The sequence below is a fragment of the Bos indicus genome, chromosome 15, assembly GCF_029378745.1.
Source record: "Bos indicus isolate NIAB-ARS_2022 breed Sahiwal x Tharparkar chromosome 15, NIAB-ARS_B.indTharparkar_mat_pri_1.0, whole genome shotgun sequence".
NCBI lineage: Eukaryota > Metazoa > Chordata > Mammalia > Artiodactyla > Bovidae > Bos > Bos indicus.
The window spans coordinates 30,587,335-30,608,682 of NC_091774.1; the positions used below are offsets into that span (position 1 = coordinate 30,587,335).

The 21,348-nt window shown below is 55.8% G+C and overlaps 1 protein-coding gene across 2 annotated transcripts in view; it reads right to left on the bottom strand.

Annotated features, from left to right (window-relative positions):
- Positions 1-21,348, bottom strand: part of NECTIN1 (nectin cell adhesion molecule 1) — a 98,234-nt gene that overhangs the window by 24,716 nt on the left and 52,170 nt on the right. Inside the window, exons 2-6 of one of the 2 annotated variants that reach the window (XM_070803542.1) lie at positions 19,019-19,369; positions 18,198-18,500; positions 17,606-17,723; positions 15,878-16,029; positions 1,047-5,339 (exon numbers count right to left, since the gene is read on the bottom strand). In XM_070803542.1, the coding sequence (XP_070659643.1) occupies positions 4,795-5,339; positions 15,878-16,029; positions 17,606-17,723; positions 18,198-18,500; positions 19,019-19,369 (1,469 nt within the window). In that variant the 3' untranslated portion in view covers positions 1,047-4,794. Of the gene's footprint in view, positions 1-1,046; positions 5,340-15,877; positions 16,030-17,605; positions 17,724-18,197; positions 18,501-19,018; positions 19,370-21,348 lie in introns of those variants that run through there. The other variant, XM_019974191.2, reaches the window with a different exon arrangement.

Sequence of the window (21,348 nt, forward strand, 5' to 3'; positions counted from 1 at the left end):
CAGCCAGCTGCCAGCAGCTGCTGGCTTCTCCTACTCCCGCCTCTAACTCTTCCAGCCCCATTCCTAGGTGTGGAGGGCGTGGTCTTGCCCCAGAGGAGCTGGAGGGCTTGCTGCTGGGCCTCCGTGTAGGCTTCCAGAGTCCCCACCCGCTTTTCTCAGGGTGGGTATGGTGTGGATTTCACTGAAAGGAGATGCCGCTGGTGTGGCTGGCAGGGGGGCAGTCACTGAAGCCCCTGCCACTCCCACCCCAGGATCGATTTGTCCTGCATTCCAGCCCAGGAGATGGGAAGCAGATGGTACTGGATGGGGAGGGGGAGGTAACCAAGGAAGCAGACCTTCTTCCAACCAACCTCCTGGTGGGGGGGAGGGGGGCGGTGCGATGGGGTCTCAGAGCTCGCAGGGGATGCAGCCGGCAGGATCCTCCCCAAAGATGAAAGGATAAAGCTCTTGTCTCTGTCCTGTCCCTGGGGATCTGTCTTACACGACAGGTGTGACACTGCTGGTTTGTTTCTCCTAACAGCCACAGGAGGGGACTCGGAAGGAAGGAGCAGGACAGTGGGGAGGTGGGGTGAGGAGGAGTGTTGAAGGAGCCTGAGTGGGAGCTCTGGGGCAGGAGGACAGGGGATCCAGCCAGCACAGGCCCCTCCCTCTGCACGATTGGTCTCCCCAGTATTTCAACCTGCAGGTCCTCACTGCTTGTGCCTGAACAGCCAAGCCATCCCGAGGGTACAGGCCACGGTTGCCCCCCTTGTGTGGAAGATGGTTCAGAAGCGGCCTGTGAGCGGTGGTGAGGACCCAGGTGGGACTTGCACGTTCGCTTTTGGGGCTCCTGCAAGAGGGTAGGGGAGGGGGCTCCTCTGCCTGGTGCAGGGGGTCCTTTGGGGTATGAGTCACTGTCTCAGAACCACAGGACCTGGGGCATGGGGTGGGATCTGCCTTCCTTGCTCTGGGGCTCCGGCCTCAATCCAGCTGTACCCTGCCCCGCCCCAACAGCCTTGGGGAAGGGCCCAGCTCCTGAGTGATGCGAGGCAACCAGGGAACCAGAGTTGTTTTAAAGACTTTATTTATAAAAAAGTACATTTTTTTTCCTCAGTACATTTTTCAACCCATCATTTTTTTTTTTTTCTTATACAAGTAAAAGGGGGTGACGCAAACACCCCCTGGGTTAGAACCAGGAGAATCTGCGGGGTGGTCCCTGGACCAAAGACGAAAACAGTGACTAAGAAACTGAAGCAACGGTAGTGCATCACACTTTGGGGGGAGGGGGGGGGCAGCTTCTCCTGGATTTTCTTTCCATTTATACAAAAAAAAAAAAAGAAAATCACTTTTGTTTTCCTGGCCAAGAATCCCATTCCTCACAGCAGGAGTCGAAAGAGCAGCAGCACCGGTGGGATGGGGGCTCCTCTGGCCTCACACTTGGGGGGGCGGCAGCAGCAGCAGCGAGGTCCCAGAACTGCCTTATGCCAGAGACCCCTGGCACATCTCCCCGTGGGCCTGGGGCCTGGGGGGCCCACCTGCAGGCTCCTGGGGGCAGTCAGGCCTAGGAGGTCTCTGTGTGGCCTCTGGGAGGCCTGGCAGCCCTCCCCTCCTTCCAGGCGAGCTGCCCGTATCACCTCACTCGATCCCCAATCCCTCTGCTCCGGAGGATGGCAGAAGATTTATTGCACCAGTGACTCGGGCACATGGCAGGGGTTGGCGGGTGCGGGGGGAGGGCGGGGGGCACGTGCCTGGGACACAGGGCCCGGGTGAGTCTTTCTTATGGCCCGAGTGCTGGGATATCCATTTTTCCTGAAGGGCTTTCAGCAGGTCCAGGCCAGCCCCCTGGTGTGTCTGCGGGGCTGGGGGTGAGCGCCCGTGTATGTGCCGGGCACCTGTGCAAACTCGTGCACGCATGGACTGGGCCTGACGTGGCTGCACGTGCCTGCGTTCCCCGATTCTGTGCTGCTGCTCTTCAGATCCTTCTGATCAAAGGGGACTCGGAGGGTTGTTACACATTAGAACAATATCAAAATCTTAAGGAAAGGAGGGGTATCGGTGGAGTAGGGGAGAGGGCGGGCAAGGACCGTGAGGGTCACAGAGGCAGGATGACAAGTGGGGAGGCCTTGGCACAATGCAGACCAAGTTTATTTCATTTCCAGCAAAAGGCAGAAGCTCAGTTCATGCTGGGGGCATGGAGGAGAAGCAAGACGTCCTGGTCTCTGTTGGGCCAGACCCCCTCCCCCACTCCCCATGCCAGCTGCCTGCGGGTCCAGCAGTAGTAGCCACCTCCCCACAAACTTGCAGGGCACACAAAACCCCATCTCTGCAGGCCCAAGTGCTGACCCCGGCCTCACACCCGCTCTTGGCCCCAGGTAGCAGCACCCCAGCTGGGCACGCTGCTGATGGGCCTCTGGCAAATCTGGAGCCTCCCACGTGGCCCACACATGTGGCACGGACCCCCAAATTTGTGCTTTGCTGGAGGGGAAGGCTGGGAGTTGCCTTAAGGGGGACTCAGTGCTTTGGCTAGGCCTGGGGGCCTCCTAAGTCCATCACAGAAAGAGGAAGAGAGGGTGGCACTGCAGGATAAGGGAGACACAAGAGGAGTCCTTTCAGTCTTGTGATTTCAAGGGGGTGGAGAATGCCTCTATCTGGCAGGCCCCTGGGATTTCCTCCTGCTAGGGGGCACAGGGGCCAAGCAGAGGGGCCAGAGTGGTATGAGGTGGGATGGGGCAGTGATGTAACATGGAAAAGCTCCTCTGCCCTGGGGTGAGGGGACATAATACTGCTGGGAAATGCAGCCCAGCTCCTCCACCCTCTCTGCCCTGTGGCTAGAAAGACCCCAGAATTTTTTCCCAACTCCACCCCATCCAGTACCCCCAATGCCAAGAGAGGGGAGCACCGCCCCAGGGCTGGCATGGCTTCAGACTTCTGCTACATGGCTACTGGGTGGACTGGACTAGGGCTAGGGCAGCAGGGGCTGGGTGAGAAGGGTGACCCAGCTGGTGGGTCCAGGGTTGCCAGGGCAGAGATGGAGCTGGCTAGGGGTTCAATAGCAGCACCCAGGAGGGGAGGAGTAGGAGAGGGGATTGGAGGCTCCCTTGGGAAGCCTATGGCAAGGGTAGGTTGGTGCCCGTGGGGCACAGAGTGGTCTGCCTCCCTCCCCTCAACACTTGCCATCCCACAGAGCCTCTGCACCCTGGGCTGAGTTCACCAGAATCCTCGCGGGCAGACACGAACCTGCCTCTCCCATCCCAGGGTCTCTCCCATCCAGAGTGCTGAGGGGGATGGGCTGGGCAGATGGAGGGACTGAGGCACTTTGAGCCGGGGGAACGAAGAGGGGGCCCGGGAGGGGCCTTCCTCCAGGGTGTCCATGGGAAGACCATCGGTCTTGGGTGATTGACAGGAACCCAGAGCCCCATTCAAGAAGGGAATCTACAACTCAAAGGGAAAGCATCTCCAGGGTTCCCCCGCCACCCCATCCAGAATGATGACCAGGGAGAACTGAGCAGGACGGGGCGGGTGGTTTGCAGGAACGGCTGACTCAGGATCCTTGACCCTGCCTCCCCTCATGCTGTCCTTCTCTTGGGTGGGCGAGGAGCTCCCTGCACTCTAGAGTCTCATCAGCCCGTGATGGCAGAGCTCCAACTGTGCTTGCTGACTTCTCCAGTGCCCTCTGCGTGGATCCTCCTCCACTCCCGGAGGTCACTCTTTTCTGGGATCCCAGCTCGGACTCCCCAAGAGAATCAAGAGTTGCTAGCACTTGATAGGTAGGGAGAAACTCAAGAAACTTCCATGCTGTAGGAAGTGGTTAAGGGCCGGCCTGAGATGCTAGGGTGGAGGCACCTAGGGGGCTTGCCTCAGCTCTCCCTGGAAGCTTCTGAAGGCCGACCCCCGCCCCTGTCCCATTCTCCGCTGGAAGGAGGGGCAAGATGGAGCAGAGAGGCGGGCCTTGGGCAGTGTCCAGCCTGGGTAAGGCATGTGACCCCAGGGGGAGTACAGGGGTAGACACGAATGACCTGTGTGTGCATGTAGGTGTGGGTATGTGTTGGTAGAGGTGATGGGAAGTGTGGGCCAGAGTGACCTGGAGTCCTGCTATGTGGGGTGCAGACAGGCGAACAGGAACCACCAGAACTGTGCCAACTTAACTCTTGGGAGGCTGATGAGGGAAAAAAAAAAGTAAAACCAGCCTTCAAGAAAACACACTGCCCAAGGCTCCAGGTGGGGACCTCAACTTGATTCACTTAATGAACAAAGACAGCCCTGGGTGCTTTGGAAAAGCCGTCCCCACCCCCTACCTCTTGCGTGCCATTGCTGCCTAGACCAGGGGTCCAAACTCCCACTGTGTCAGCTTATGGTGGGATGGGGAGGTTGCTGGGTTCCCTCTCCCAGGGAAAAACGAGCAGCATCTGGGGTCCAGGGAGGGGGCTGTTCCTCTTGGAGCCCCTTCAGCCGTCCACCAGCAAGGGGAAGGACACGAACAAATTCCAGTGTTGGGGGCAGGGGAGGGCTGGCTCCCCAAACCCTGGAGGGACGCCCAGGTACACAAGACAAGAGCAGGGCTCCCTGCAGAGGGCGGCAGGAAGGGGGTGGTTTGGGAAGGAAAGGTACAGCAACACCGAAGCCACAGTGAACACAACACCATGGGGCAGGGCAGGGGGCAGGGAGGAAATCAAAACAAAGCCAGGTCGTGTGCCCTGGGCTCCCAGGTTCCCCGGGCAGCTGCGTGAGTCTCTGGCGAGCTCCTGGAGCAGTGGGCGGTGGGGCCGGGCAGGGGGCGTGCGGGTGGGGGCTGGGACGGAGGCTCTGGACAGGGGTCTACACGTACCACTCCTTCTTGGAAATGAAAGACCCGTCGTTCTGAGAGACCATGTTCTCGGCCAAGTCCAGCTGCTCAGGGTCATACTGGTAGCCCAGAGTCCGGTCCCCGTAGCCGTCCTGACGGGCCTCGGCCTCGTCCACGGTGAAGTAGGGCCGCTTGGCGTCCTCGTCGTACTTGGAGTGGGGGCCGCCCACCTTGCGCTCGCCCCCTCCACCCTCCTCGTCCTCTTCCTCCTCGTAGCTGCTCCCACCCAGGGGGCCGGCTTTCTTGTCGTCGTCCGAGTCCTCCGGGTACTGCAGGTTCTGGGCCATGGGCGGGTGGTGCTGGGGGATGCCCGCCTTGCTGTAGCCGTTGCCGTACACATGCTTCTTGGTGCTGTAGTCGCCCTTGAAGGTGTGCCGGCGCCGGCGCAGGGCCACCACGATCCCGCCGACCACAATCAGCACCAGCAGGATGCTCCCCACCACGCCCCCAATGATGGCCGTGGGCACTGGCCCCGCGCGCCGCCCGTGTTCGGGAGGAGACGGGGTGTAGGGGAACTCTGGGTGAGGAAAAGAGAAGGAGGGGGACAGTGTCAGTGTCTGCTCCGGTGGCTGAGTCAGCAGGGGTGGCAGGGAAGGAAGACGAGAGGGAGATGGGGAGGCGAAGGCAGGAAGTGAGCCCAAGGCCAGCTCTTGTTCTAGAGGTGCCCCTGGCAACCCCCTCCCCCAAATCCAGGAGACCAGCAAGCGGCGCTGGTAGCTGGAGCCGGAGAAGACAGAGGAAGAGACAGTCCCGTGGCCCCAGAGCCTCCACACTGACTTTCTCCTTGAAGGTGGAGCCAGTCCAGCCACGACCCGGTGTCCATGCCAGTCGCATGACACTCAGTGTCCCTGACACCCCATACAGTGGTATGCTATTCATTTCCATCCGGCATACGACGAGACAGGGATTACAGAGATTAAGTAATTTTCCCGAGGCCACCAGCCAATGACACATTGTTGGTTCTCTTGCACGGAAAGCCTGTGCGGAGGTCACCACTGCCCCTCTGCCTGACACCTGCCGGTCACTGTGCCCTAGTACCACACCTTGGCTTCTGAGACGCCGAGCCTAGAGCAGACTGGGTGCCCCACGCCTGACTTCGTCTGCTCCCAGGGTACAGAGAGGAGGATGGGAGCCCCAGTGCTGGCCCTGTAGATGCCCTGTGTGTGCCAGAAACCTGGGCTGTGGTTCTTGGCTGCGGTCTGGCCCTTCAGGGCAAGGTGGGGGCCGGGTGTGCAGCCAACGTGGGCTACGAGCAGAAGACACAGCATGACCGTGCAGAAAGGGGGCGTGAGAGCACGTGAGTAGCAAAGATGACAAGTATACACAGGAGAGCACGTGTGCGGGCACACGCCCTTGCTGTCACACCAGCCCACATACCTGTGTTGCTGTGATGAATGTGTGTATACAAATATGTGCACGCTAAGGACGGAGGAGAAACTAGAAGGCAGAAAAAGTGAAACGAGAAAGGAAGAGGGTGGGTGGGGAAGAAAGGCCGGGTGGGTGCCCCTGGGGCCAGGCCAGAGGCCGAAGGGGTCCCCAGGTGAGGCTGAGGGAGGCGGTGCCCAGCACCGCCACAGGGTGGCACTGGAGACCGCGGCTGGCCTTGGACAGGAGGAGCCGGTGGGCAGGTCTGGGGCAGGCCTGGGCGGCTGACCTTGGCTGCTCTCAGCCCTCCTCTCTTCGGGCCAAGGGAGAGGGTCGATGTGGGCCTATGTTTTGGCCTCTGGGAATCGGTTTCTGCCAGCTCACTCCCTGATTCAGCATCACTCACTCCGTGGGAATCCTGTTCCTCCTATGAGGCCAGTCCCTCCTCCCAGAAGTGGAGCTGGTCTGGGGTGTGTGAGTGTGTGCTGTGCTGTCTGCGGCGGCGGGAGCAGGGCAGGGATTCTAGAAGAGAAGATGAAGGGCTGTCCAGGAGCTCACGCTAGAAGGGCTAGTGAAAACATGGGGACCAAGTGAAGGGGTCCGTTTGCGTAAAGACAAAGCAAAGTGGGTGATTAAGTAGTTAATCCCACGAGGGGATCGTAAGTAGAAAAAATGTGGGAGACCCCTGTAAGCTAATGATTACTCAAGAAAGCAAGTTTGCTTAACCACAAAACCAAGCAGGCTTGCTTAGCAAAAAATCCCTGCGACAGAAGCACAAGACCTGCCTCCAGGCAATAAAACAATGGTGACAGGAGACCCACATCCTGACCAGTGAACTCAGTAAATTAATGATCCCTAGGACATGGTCTCTGCACACATAAAAAACAGCAACTTGTGAACCTAGCTTGACCATGTAGGGACATGGAAACTTCCCTGCTCAACCTGGAGGAGGAGCTGATGATGGAAGCATGATGTCTACTTAAGAATGACAAAAGATGTCTTCTCTCCCTTCCCACTTTTTTTTTTTTTTTAATTATAAAACTGTAGCCCAGTAAGTTCTTGGGGTGTGGCACCCCCTTGCCCACCTGCCTATAAGCCTCACAAGCATCCTATTCTAATCAATCACTTCTTATCTATCATTTTGCTTCTCGCCGATTTGTTGCTGCGCTGAGACCTATGGTACCAGAGCTCTTCAGAGCCCTCGATGGTTTCAGAGCCACCCAGAGGCTCCTGCTCCTGGCCTCTCACAGGGGGAGTTGGTAGAAAGAAGTGCACCCCCTGAAGACTCAGCTTCCCACTTGTCACCGTGACCTTCCACGGGTCACCGAGTGGCTGCCCAATAAATGTTTATGGAATATTTGTCCTCACCGCCCACTTCCAGAACAATGTCCCTGAAGCTCAAGCGTCTTCTCCTGGTTCACCAGGTCCCATCTGTCTACTGCCTTGAAAAGGGCTGCACACCTGCTGCCTGTGAGGTGGGAGCTGCCGCCACAAGAAATGCCCAAGAGGCAGCTGGCAGGAACCTGACCACCTCTGTACTTTCAACCTGCCAGCTCCCTCTTCAGTTCTCATCCCATACCTGCATGCTCTTGCCTCTTGCCACCTGCCTCATCATCGCTCCACCCACCCACCGACTCACCCATCCACTCAACAAACACGTACTGACCATCTATTTATTTCACTAGTCACAGGATACCAACAACTCAGGACCCAGCTGAGGAACCAAATGACACTCTTAGGCAAAGCAGCATGCAGACATCAAGAGTGCTGGTGGTTAGGGGTTTCAGGAATGCAGAGCAAGAGAGCATTGTGGCCTGGTGCTTGGAAAGGCTTTTTTGGAGGAGAGAAGACTGAGGCCAAGCCTTGAAAGATGATGAGGACTGGGAAAGGCCAGAAGAATAAGGAAGGCATCAGGTAGAGAGACCTACCCTTCCTTTCTGACTTGCTTCCTTTGCCTTCCGAAAAATACAAGGAGTCCTTGACCCTCGGCTTTCTTTTTGGAGAGTTCTGTGTGCAGACTGCACTGCGGGGCCTTCTCTCTGCTCCAGAAGCCTGGCTGGGGGCTCTATCCTCGGACCTTACTCTCTGCTCTCTGTCCTTGGGGAAGACCTGGCCTCAGGGTTATGAGTTACCTCGATCCTGCTGGCTCTCCAAACCATCTTGGGTAGCTAGCTCTGCCTGCAACTCTGAGGCTTTAACTCCAAAGGCCTCACAGACCACCATTTCCCAGGTGTGGCTATGGAACCTTGAGCCATCGGCTCAGAGGGTGGGCAAAAATACTGGGGTCAAATGCTTTGGGAAATGTACTGCAGACAAAGCATCAGAGCCCATCTTCTCACGCACACTGTGAACTGTAAGGAACACGCAGTGCTTCCTAGCCTATTGGAACACAAACCCCACCCTTTGTGACTCAAGGAGCATTCACGGGACAAGTATTTGGGGACATGCTTTGAACGTTCTTCTGTTTAGCACATCCTCCTTTGGAATCCTCTCCACCCCCATCCTCCCACAACGTATCCACCATCTTCCCTCAAACCCCCTCCATTCAACACCACAACTCCTCCACCATTTGTCTACTCTTCTGGCTTGGAATTTCATTGATCTTTGACTATTCCTTCTTCATCTCTTGGGTCAAAATCTGCCATCAAATCTTGTTGACTCTTCCTACTGAGCAGCTTCTCTCCTGACACCATGTTTTACTGTTACAGTGGATCCCTGAATCTCCCACCTTCATTTGGTCTCTGCCCCGCTTTAGTCACTCCATCCACAGTCACCAGGCTAATTTTCACTGTGTAGACACTATCACTCCCTTTCTCAAAGACTCACAATGACGTCCCCATTGCCTGTTGGACCACGCCAGTCTGGTTTTCAAAACTTCCTCTTGGGTCTGGCCAACTTGCTGTCCAAGGTCATTCTTTACTGCAGATCTTTGTTCTTGCTAATTCCCCTGCCAGGAATTGCCCTACCTCATCCCCTTCTGCCTATTTTAGTGCTTCTGTCTCTTGTTTTGCTTTTTCATCTCCAGCTCACACTTCTCTTTTTTTCTTCAGAATTGTTACGTACCAGTGGTCTGTAGCTCTCATTCTTGTATAAACAATAGTTCATTCTATTTTGTTCAGAGAAGGCAATGGCACCCCACTCCAGTACTCTTGCCTGGAAAATCCCATGGATGGAGGAGCTTGGTAGGCTGTAGTCCATGGGGTCGCTAAGAGTCAGACACGACTGAGCAACTTCACTTTCACTTTTCACTTTCATGCATTAGAGAAGGAAATGGAAACCCACTCCAGTGTTCTTGCCTGGAGAGTCCCAGGGACGGGGGAGCCTGGTGGGCTTCTGTCTATGGGGTCGCACAGAGTCGGACACGACTGAAGCGACTTAGCAGTAGCAGTAGCAGCATTCTATTTTGTTAATCATATACTAACACATTCGGAAAAGGCAATGGCACCCCACTCCAGTACTCTTGCCTGGAAAATCCCATGGATGGAGGAGCCTGGTAGGCTGCAGTCCATGGGGTCGCTAAGAGTCGGACACGACTGAGCGACTTCACTTTCACTTTTCACTTTCATGCATTGGAGAAGGAAATGGCAACCCACTCCAGTGTTCTTGCCTGGAGAATCCCAGGGACGGAGAGGCCTGGTGGGCTGCCATCTATGGGGTTGCACAGAGTCGGACACGACTGAGGTGACTTGGCAGCAGCAGCAACATATTACAGTAAGCCTGATAGAACAACTTGCAATAAATGCAAATTAGGATCTACCATGATTGGCTCTGGTCCTTCTGCCAGTTTTCAAGAGGCTAAAATTCTCTTCTGCAGGAACAGGGAAAGGGGTGGAGGAGGTGGCAGCATCATGATAATTGGGGACTGACAATTCAATGTGTTACAGTCGTGTACAACATTAGTTCCACTGTATTTACTTTTATGCTCTCTGTAGAAACAGAAACCCAAGAAAAGCAAATCCCTCCTACTTTTCACTTGACTACATTGAATTTTGGAGGGCCTACTCATTATGGTCTGGTAAGGTTAACTGTATTACCCATTTCATGAGTAGCTGGTGTCCCAAACTAGCTGTAAATCCAAATTCAAAGTAAATCTTGAACCTGACCTCTTCTCACCTTCTTCATCACTACTACCCTGATCCCAGCCACTGTCATCTTTCACCTGGATTATTGCAATTGCTGCTTAACTGGCTTCCCCAATTCCCTTTCCTCTATAGACTATTCTCAACACGGCAGCCACAGAGAGGCCATGAACTCTGAGAGTTGAAGACACTCTCTATGATCTGTGCCTCTGCCTTCATCTCTTGCTTTCCTCCCAGCTCGCTCTGCTCCCAGCTTCCTCAGGGCCTTTGCACTGGCAGCTCTGTACCCTGGAAGGCTCCTGCCCCAGGGGTCCTAGCCTTGCTCCCCTGCCTCCTTCTCATTGAGGTCACCTTCTCACAGAGACCTTCCTTGACTAACTTATTGCAAATCACAGCATGCCCTTAGCACTGTGAATCCCTTACCCTGTTTTTTTCTTTTTTCCATATCACCTTCAAAATGACCACATAATTTTTCAAATGTATTTTATCTGTTATTTGTTGTCAGTCCTCTTAAGCTAGAGCATAAGCTCCATGGGGACGGCGGCTTTGGCTCACCGACGTACCCCGAGGCACATAGGCTGCTTGGCACATGGTCAGGGTTCAAGAACATTTGGTGAGTGAATACTACAAAGGCAAGGTCATGTCTTAGAGGTGAGTCTGTAGGCCTCTTTCCCTTCTAGAGCCTTCATATAATCCCCCCTGCCCTAAGTCCTACTCCTTGCCTAGAGAATTCCATGGACAGAGGAGCCTGGTGGGCTACAGTCCATAGAGTCACAGAAAGTCAGACACGACTGAGGCGACTTAGCAGCATGAGTGCATGCATGCAAGCATGCCCTAGGTCCTAAGCCAGCTTATTCTTCCCTGGAGATTTTTGGGACCAAAGGGAACCTTGGCTATTTTGCCAACTTGAGGGTCAGCCTGCCTAGAGGCAGAGGACTGGTTAGGATGACCTTCCAGCCTCGCAAACTTCGATGTGAAGATGCCGAGTGAGGGTGTGGAAGGAGTGGATGTGGGGACCTAACTCATTTGTAAGCAGAGGTGGCTGCCTGGCGTGGAATGGAGCGCCCTCCCCTTCCACCCCTCCAGCTGTCACATTCAGCCAGTAGCTCCTGTCTTCGTGCCAGGAGCAGAGCCTCAAAGGCCGCAGCTGGCGGGGGAGAGGAGTTGGGCCGTGGGGGTCTTGTGCGCTTCCTGGTGGGGGCCCCCGCCGGCTCCCCTCACTTCCGCTAACAAAGGGGCAGCCGGGCCCTGTTGCTGAAGGTCGGCAGCCTCCCCTCTGGGATCACAGGCTGGCTGGGACCCCGGGGCAGTGGGGACTCCACATTCCCTTGGGGCTAGGGGTTTCCCGACTGAGGTGGGTGGGCTGGTATCTGGGGGCCTTGGATGGCTCAGAGGTGGAGTGAGGTTAGGGTTTACAGTCTGGTTCTGGGATCCAGAGGAGGTTTGGGATCAATGTCTGGGCTTCTCAACGCCCGCTGCTTCTTCAGTCAGGCAGGCAGGCAGGCAGAGCGCGGGCTCCAGAAGCCTGGGCCAGGGAGGCTGCGAGAACTACACCTCCCATCACGCAGCGCTGCAGGCCCGGGGGCGGGGGTGGGGAGGCCTGAGGTCAAGCTCTGGGAAGCCCTTCTGCAGCTGCAGCAGCTGTGCACCGCGCAGAGCAGCGGGCAGGGCCTCATCACGGCGGCGCTGGAGGAGAACTGAATCCTCCCAGGGGTGCAGACGCAGCTGCCCACCCTACAGGCTCCCCAACGGGCTGCCATGCGTGGCCCGGAGCAGGGTACGAAGGTCCTCAGCCCTCTGCACTCTCAGCACTCAGACAGCGCTCTCCTGCTTGCCCATGCACGTTTACACGCTCAAAGGCACACGCCTACTCACAGGCTCACACAGCCCTCTCCTGCAGAGGGACCTCCAAGCCCCACAAACCTTGGTCGGAAGGACTCCCAGCCTAAGGTACAGACCCTGTTGCCTCACCCCCTCTCCCTACCCTGATGGCTGAGCGAGCTCTGCACCGGAATTGGAAATTGGGGACCCCTGCACTCCAGGGGCTTCCCTGCCGGCTCCTGGGAGGGCTCTGGACACTCTTCTCAGGGCACCCCTGTTCCATGGACAGGACTGACGTCGCCTCCTTTGGCCTCTTTAGTTTGGTCAAGGCCATACCCTGGGCTCCTTTTCTGCCCCCAGCATTGCCCCTAGAGGGTGGAGGAAGGAGAACTCACAGCTTTGTTTTATGGCTATGGGGCCAGACCCATGAAATTGCTCTTGGGAAATGGGCTTCCCTGAGGGCCCCATGAAGCATACCTGCAAACTCTGGTGGGTCTGTCTCCTCTGCTCTCAGCTGCACGGCCACAGCCTGGCCTGTGGTTTCCCTCTAGAAAAACCCTCATTGTGCACACAACCCCTAACTAGTTCCCAAGTGCCATCCACACAGCCCCCCAGGCGCTCGGTCTTAGTCACCCTCCTCATCTCGCTGCTTCTCTGCTGAGCACCCTTCAGAGGCTCCCTGTGGCCAAGAGAGAGGAAGCCCCGCTCCTCTGTTTCTGCCTACTTGCTCAGCCACTGTCTTTCCACATGCTCCCCCTGCCGGGGAACCCCTACTTTCCCCATCACCGCCCACCACTCATCCTTGGAGGAACGACTCAGAGACAACCTTTCCCAGGATCCGGGACTCCCCCAAGAAGTCAGGGAAAAAGTGGGTCTGTACAGGCGATGTGGCAACCCTGCACACACATGTGTCTCCGGCACACACTCTACTGCACGTCTTTCCCCGCCCTGCTCTTCGTCTCTCCCTCTCCAGATGAGCCCAGGGCAGAACTATTACCTGGACGGATGGCCAGAATGAAAAATTAAATTTCCACTTATCCATCTAGTTCATGCATTCCCTCCAGATCAGCAGGGCTTGGAGCACAGGGCAAGGCTGTGTTCCCCACAGAGACCAGTCGACAGGGATGAAGGCGGGTGGGGTTTGCGGCTGCGTGGATATTGCCCTTGAGTATGAGAACAAACAGCTCTGAAAAGGCTCAGGCTGCCTGGTTGAGTCTTCCTGAGGGGCTGAGAGACCTTCCCTCGGGGACGGCTAGCTACACAGCTCCTGGGCCCATTAATGATTCTGCGAGCATCACACCTCCCTGGCTCCTGCTTAACTGGGCTATCAACAACAGAGTCCCCTTATACAAGGCCCTTCTCACCCCCGATGTGTGAATCTTTGGTGGCCACCCCCATCCTGCTCTGCACTCAGGGAGTAGGAGAGGACATGCTGTGCGCCTCTTCCAGCTAGAGCCCTGTGTGACCCCCCGCCCCGTCCATTTTTTCCCTAAAGACCACCTCGGCCTGACCACAGACCCCACGGAGGGCGCCACTGGTGCGATCATGCCCTAGGAGATGGTTCCCCTTCACGCTGGTTTCCCTTCCTTCCTCTCTGTTCCCAGCCTGGATCTGGGAAGTTGCCCTCTTTCCTTCCCCCTTGCTCCTGGATCTGATGACTCTGATGAGCAGCCCTGCCTTCACGGTGGTCCTGCATCTCCCTGGACTTTGGGAGAAGGGAGGCCCTGACTTTCCTGTCCTGGCCGTGCCTCTGGGGTAGGGCACACCATTTGGCCCTGAGGCCTCTGGTCAGTCCGCTCATGCTGGGGAATAGGATCAATGGGATGTCATTGCTCTGGGGTTTCTTGGCCTCTGCCCCTGATTTCCCAGTCAGCAGTTTCCCCAGAAAGCCTGCCTGCTTGAGGGGGATGCAGTGACTGTGTCAGTGGTCCTCTGCTGGGGGAAGCTATCCCCATGCAGGGCACCCACGCTGTGTGCTGGGATGTGGAAAGTGGACTTGGCATGAGTAGGAGAAGACTGAGATAAATATGCTGATCTCCATATGAAGCTGAGGCTCTACAAGGTGAAGGGCACACAGACCCGGGAAGAGCCCGCATGCAAACACAGTCAGGCCATGTCTGTGCTGTCCCTCACACGACCTGCCTCCCCGAGGGGAGCATGTTCCCTTACGACCAGTGTTCTCCCTTCTGTGCCACATGGCCCCAGGGCCAGAGCTCATGCCCCCAGGAGGCTCTTCCTGAGCTTTCCTTTGCTCAGACTTTCTCCAGGGGGTAAGAAGTGTGTTACTCTGGCCTTTCCATCCTTGCCAACTTACGGGAACCCCCCAAATCCCAGATTGTCTCAGCTTTCCCCAGGCTCCACCTCTGATACCTCTTTTTTGGGGGAGGGGGTAAAGTCGAAAAGAATAGGTTTATTACTTTGCCAAGCAAAGGAGGACACAGCGGGCTCATGCCCTTAAAAACTCTGTGTCCCTCTGACACTTCTACCACCTTAACCAGTCCGAGAGCCAAAGGCAGGGAGTTGAAGAAAAAAGCAAGTGACAAGTGACTCCACCCTCCCGACCCCTGGCTAGAGAGGTGACAGAACAGCCCCGAAGACAGGTAGGTACAGCCCCTGGACAGCTTTGGGATGTTCAATCATCAGCTGAGCCTTGTATGTACCCCTAGATGAGGTCTCCCACTTCTGAGAAACAGGTTCAGAGCCAATGAATCCTCAGGACTTGCCCAAGCTCTGCTCCTGGAGCCCAGTAACCACCACACAACTTCCTGTATCCCTGAGCCTCGCTCAGGTCTCCATGAGGTCACTTCCTGTCCAGCTCTGTAGCAGCATGACACCCTCACAGGTCACTTCCCGTCCTAAGAGTTTCTTCCTGTCACTTTCTCACCCTGAAGCTAGCTCAGGTACAGGTTAAAGACACCCTGGTTGGAAAGTTGTGATGGCAATTTACCCCTCTATCAGCTTGTTTTGATTCTTCCATTAATAATGATAATGACAGAGTCAAGATAATAACCATAGAACGTGGGCCATTTATTGACAGACTGGTCTGTGCTAGGTGCTTGGCCTACATATATAAATTCTGACAACAAGTCTTCCAGGCGCGTCATATTATGCCCATTTTACAGATGAGGGCTTGTGTGCAGCTGTCTGACACTGAAGCCCACACTCTTTTCACGTCTCATGTGATATCTCCCCCAGAACATCCCAACCCATGTGTTCTCTTTGCCCTGAGAGGTCAGGAGGCTGAATCTCCCTCCCATCTGCCCTGACAGAGAAAAATGCAGGGAAAACAGCAATCCACTCACAGCACACACAGCCCACCGTGACTTTGGGCTCCCTCCTGGCCTTCCCCTCTGTATCCCTGCTTGAGGTAAGCCCCACCCTCCAGTCCATGACGATTTTCTGAACTGCAGGAGCAGAACTCAGAAGAGATAAGGTCCTCCCTCCAGCCCACCCCACCAAGCCAGCATCACAGGCGTGTTGTCACAGATCCAGGAGAAGGCTCTACCAGCCCCCACCACCCCCAGCACTGCTGTAAACAGCACTGCCTCCCTCCCTCCTGAAGACTCTGTCCTGCCCATTCTGGCTGAGCAGGGTCACCCTGTTTCACACACAGCCTTCATAGAGGAAAGAGAAAAGTAAAGTGAGGCCAACGGCCAGAGCTCAAAGGAGAAGCAGAGAAGTAGGAACAAGAGAAGCAAACTTCCTCCCGTGACCCAGCCGTAAGGAAGGGGACGCTGGCAGCAGAGGAAGCAGTGGGTGGGGAGGGGCAGGGAAGAAGGCAACTTCCTACCTGTGATGTTGACCTCCACCTGGGCTGAGCGGGTGCCGATGGGGTTGGTGGCCTCACAGACATAGGTTCCTGCCAGGCTGTAGTTGATGGGTCCCCTGAAGAAGAGAGTTCTGTTCTGGGCCTCCACGCCCTTGGGGAGGGAGCCATTCAGCCTGCAGGGGTTGGGAGACAGGCAGAGGGTTATGATTCTCCAGCCCCACGAAGCTACCCCTGTGTCACCCACCTGACTCCAAGACCTCAGCCCTTTGGCTGCGTTAATAAGCAGCATCTGTCTTGGAAGGAGTAAAAACAATAAAAGCAACAATAATCTCTTGCATGTGGCAGTTTTACATTATTCGGTGTCTCAAATTTGCTCATCACAGCACTGAAATGTAGATGGCACAGGTAGATACTGGCCCCACAGCATCCAAGAGATACTATGTAAGAGAAACCAGGTTCAAGGCCAAGGAAGCATAGCTAGAAAGTGACAACTGGGGATCTCACCAGATCTTCGGACTCTCAGCACAGTGTTCTTTTTACTACACTGGTTCTTGGTAGTTAGTTCTTGGTTTCCTAGGCAGTTGGTTAGTAATTTAAAGTCCTAACCCCGAATCTGGGTTAGGAAATGGCAACCCACTCCAGTACTTTTGCCTAGGAAATCCCATGGACAGAGGAACCTGGTGGGCTACAGTTCATGGAGTTGTGGGGAGTTGGACATGACTTAGCGACTAAACAACAACCTCAAATCTACTAAGGCTGGGGTCCTGGCCTAGAATTTTAACAGGCTACTCGGGTAATGAGACGTGACCCGTGTTTAGGAACTGTGTTCCATTTCACCATCTCCTTTCCTTGCTGGGCATGTCACAAGTCTTTTTTATGCCGAGAGAGTTCCAGAAGTTTCCTGTACCCAGAAGACCCTTTTCCTTCCTCTTGATCCTCAGTGCCACAAAACTTTTGGACCCAGAACTGAAACTGGCAGGGAGGCCCTGCCCACTCACACCTTCAGAGCCACTCCTGGTCCCAGGAAGTGGATGGTAACAAACAGCTAGGGTGTGCCAGTGCCCTGTACTTCCTGGAAAAAGAACGCAGACACAGTCTGGGCAGCCATCCTCTGGCCACTCAAGCCAACCTACTTCTTGGCTTCCCCATGCCCTTCTCCTTCTGTGTGTTCCATCCAGCTGTTCTCTGGGAAGAACCTTGGCTCGGGCTGTCACAGCTGGCTGGAGGGGGAGACTAAACCCTGAAAGGTTTAAGCCCCAAAACCACAAAGCCAAGAATGGGATTGGCCTTGGGGCAAGCACTCCATGAACACAGGCATTCTGGGCTGACTGCTGCCTCTCCCTGAGAATCTGGGGGTGCTGGAGAAAAGGAAAAGGAACAAAGAGAGATCTGAGATGCTCCAGAAAGCCAGCCTCCCTGGGGATACCTCGATAAAAATAAATACTGGGGGCTGGGATGGGAGTGACTCAGACTGAATCACCAAAGGAGAATGACAACGTTCTTGATTAGGGAGCAGAAAGGAGGCAGATCACGAGGGAAGACCCCTGGCAGAACGGTATGTCCTGCTGACCCTGATGCAGTCAAACATGGGAGGGTGTATGTGTGTGTGTGTGTCTCTCACGGCCTCTCTCCTTTTCACGGAGAAACCTGAATCTAGACCTTCATTTCCTCCCTGCCCAAGGTTTCTGGAGGTGGAGTGGGTGCAGCAAGGTTCCTTGCAAGGCGACCAGCCAGCCCCGCAGCACTTACGTGGTCCAGTGGTACTCAGTGGCTGGGGGGTTGGCATCGGCTTTGCACGTGAGCTTCACATCCATCCGCTGCAGGTACCAGTTGCCATCAAACCCCTCGATGGTCACCTCGGGCTCGTCTGTGAGACAAGGGGTGATGTTTGTAAAGGGTGAGGTCAGGAGAACAGGACTTGGGGCGGTCCTGTAGGTGGGGGGGTGGGGAGCCTCAGAGGGTGATGACCCTCAGAAGGGGAAAAGACAAGGAAAAAGCCAGAGGACGGGGGAAGAGTGACAGGGGTTGGGAGGTCACAGACCCTCAGAGCAGAAGCAGCAGGGGAACAAGGCAGCGGGGAGAGGACGGGCAAAGCGAGAAGACAGGGCAAGAGAGGACGGGAAGACAAAGTGCCCCCAGAAAGGGAGGTGGAAGGAAAAGAGGAAAGAGGAAGGAGGCATAAACCGGTGAGGGAAGAAGGGGCGGGGAGAGCGGCAGGAGGTGGGAAGAAAAGCAGGGAGGGCTGGTGGGGGAGGGGCGGGGGTGGGTGGGTGGTGGGAGGGAACAGTACGCGCTCCGCCCCCGCCCGGAGGCCCCGCCCCCAACGCCCTGCCGCACTCACACTGCACGTTGAGGGTGAGGCTTTCCCAGAAGCGGTCCATGTGGTAGTTGACTATGCAGGCCAGGGACTGCCGGTGGGCTTCTCGGCTGGGCACCAGGCGGTAGCGGCTGATGACGGTCACCGTGCCGTTGGGGTTCCGGATCTCCTGGTACTCCGCCTCGCCCTTCAGCCGCGTTTCCCAGGACACCACACTGGGAGGCTTCCCATTGGCTGACGTGCAGGTGGCCACCAGGACCTTTTCATCCTGCCCCTTCCTGGCTCGAAGCACTGCATGGGTGCCCTCTATCCAGTTGGTGGGTTTGGCTGCCGGGAACAAGAGAGCGCCATGGGTCTGGCTCTGCTGCCTTATCAAGGACGCACAGGCTGGGAGGGCAGGCGCCTGCCAGGCCTTGCTTCAAGGTCACCCTGGGCATGCTTGCCTCTCAGCTGTGCTTCACCAAGGCCCCTCCCAGCACTTCTCACAGGGACCTCCTTGGGTCTCACCCATGGCCTTCCTGCTCTGTTCTTTGTATGAGCTTTTGTCAAGCACAAGTCTTCCTGGAGTCTTGGCATGCTCTCCTACCATGGTGTCTTCCTGCTTCCTGGCCACCCGGAAAGTGCCCCACAGTGGGGCTTCAACCTGAATACTGATCCTCAACTCTGCCCACAGCTAAGGCCAGCCCCCATCCCTAGTGAATGGGGACAGCGTGGCGAGAAGGGACTGAAGGTACCACGTCCAGAGCTTGGGAGCATGCCAACCCAAGGAGAACCTCTGCATCCACTGAAGATGGCCCAGCCCCCAGGACGTGCCCAAGCAGAGAGGCACGGTCAGGTCAGCTTACCCATCACAGTGAGATTGAGCTGGCTCTCTCTGTTGCCCGCAGGGAAGGTGGCAAACTCGCAGATGTAGACGCCCTCGTCCTCCAGCTCCAGGCGGGAGAGGCGGATGGTACCATCTGTGAAGGAGGGCCGCAGGAACTCCACGCGCTCGCGGTATGGGGCCAGCACCGAGACGCCCATGGCTGGGTTGTAGATGGCCACGTTCTGCTTGGAGCCATTGGTGGCTTTCTGCCATGTGACCTGGGTGATCTTCACGCCCGGCAGCGGGTTGGCGAAGCTGCAGTGAAGCACCACGTCCGTGCCGATGAAACCGTACATGGAGTCGTTCACCTGGACCATCTGGGCCTGGGCGCCTGGTCGAGAGAGAGGGCAGAGGGTGGTCAGGGTCAGCCAGAGCCCCTACCCTGACTCCCTGTGTGCTGGTCTTTTATTTTCCAGCAGTCATTATTTTACAAATTCTGACTATAAAAATAATAATTATCTGTTTTTAGAAGAACTGTGGGGGATATTGAAAAATCCTGAGAAGAAAATGACAACCGATGATTTCACCACTCGGACGTATCACTGATCACCTGACGGGAAGTAACCTCTTGTTCGGGCTTTTCAGGCAGCGCTAGTGGTGAAAGAACCCGCTGGTCAGTGCAGGACACAGAAGAGATGCGGGTTAGATCCTGGGTTGGGAAGATCCCCTGGAGAAGATAATGGCAACACACTCCAGTATGCTTGCCTGGAGAATCCCATAGACAGAGAAGCCTGGCGGGCTATAGTCCATAGTGCTGCAGAGTCAGACACGATTAAAGTGACTTAGCATGCACGCACAACCTCTTTTACATTCTTCTCCATATATCTTGGTAACCATGTTTTTTTTTTAAACAAAATCAGAGTCATACTGTACATACTATTCCTTAAGCTGTATTTTCACTGAGTGATATATTATCAATGTTGCTCCATGGCAGTAAATATCCCTCCGCACCCTTATTTTTGATGAGGGTTGAATGTGCTGCTTTTTGGGCAGAGGACCAGCTGAGGAGCCACCAGCTTCTTCACCTTTCTGGGCCTCAGCTCCCTCGTCTGATAAACGGGGTGGATAATCCAGTCCTCTGTAGCTCACAGATTGCTAAGAGAACCAAATGCTATGATGGATGAGTACATGTCAGGAGGCAGGAAGCACTAGGGGAGCCCCAGGGGCCCCATCAGTAAGGCCACCCTCACTGTCTTCTCCCCACAAAGGGCTGAGTGCCTGGGCCCTGGAGTGCACTGGCTTGGCCCCCCTACCCAACCGGGCTGAGAGAGGCAGGCACTGCATGAGGCTCAGCCTCTCTGGCTCACGTTCACCTTCTCAGTCACGTCTGGCTGTCATAACTTGGCATTTGGCGTCCTCATCATCTGGGCCCTGCCATTCTGTCCACATCCCTCTGTACATGAGGCTTTCCAGCCACATCCGACCGGACCGTTCCACGGAATATGCCATGTTTCTGAGTTTCCTTCCCCCCTCCTCCTGTTTTTGTGCCACTTTTTGAATCTGCTATCAGCACTGGAGTCACATCAATGAGGGATTCAGTCCCAGCCTCCAAGGAGCACAGAGCTATAGAAACTACACATCTAATTTTGGGGGGGAGGGGGGCCACACAGTGAGACGTGTGAGATCAAATTGGGGCCCTTGGCAGTAAGAACACAGAGTCCTAACCACTGGGCCCCCAGGGAGTGCCTGATGCTACACGTCTAGACTCCTGTTCCTGCAGTTCCCCAGAAGGCCCAGGCCCTTTTCCACCTATAGCTGTCCCACTCAGGCCACCTCCTTCGGGAAACTTCCCCAATCCTCTCAACCCTATTGTGGCTCTTTGCTGCCTGGGAATGTGGTTGTTTACACCTCTGGCTTCTCCTCTGCCAGATGATGACCTTCCCAGAGCAGCCTCTGAGTCTTTTCCATCCCTGTATCCCCCCTGCCGGGCCCAGCCTCTGGTCATAGTAGGTGCTCAGTAAACATTTGTGGCCAGACAAATGGCAGTGGAAGATGGAGAGGAGAGACTTGCAGGCAGGAGTGATCAGTGGCATTGAGTGGATGAATGAACGCCCTCTAGTCTCCCTGCCGATTTTGCTTTGTTCCCTCTCGAATGGCTTTTGTCTGAGCTTTTCCTTAACTCTGAACTTGGCTCAGTCCCCTAATCTACCTGGGCCTGCCATGCCCTCCAGTGGGCTCACTCCTGAGTTCTGTCATCAGCCATCCTTGCTTTCTTATTTCACTCAGTTACTTTATTGAGCACCATCAGTTAAGATCAACATCAGGCCCTGGACTGACCCCGAGGCAGGGGAGGGCCTAAATGGGCCCCCA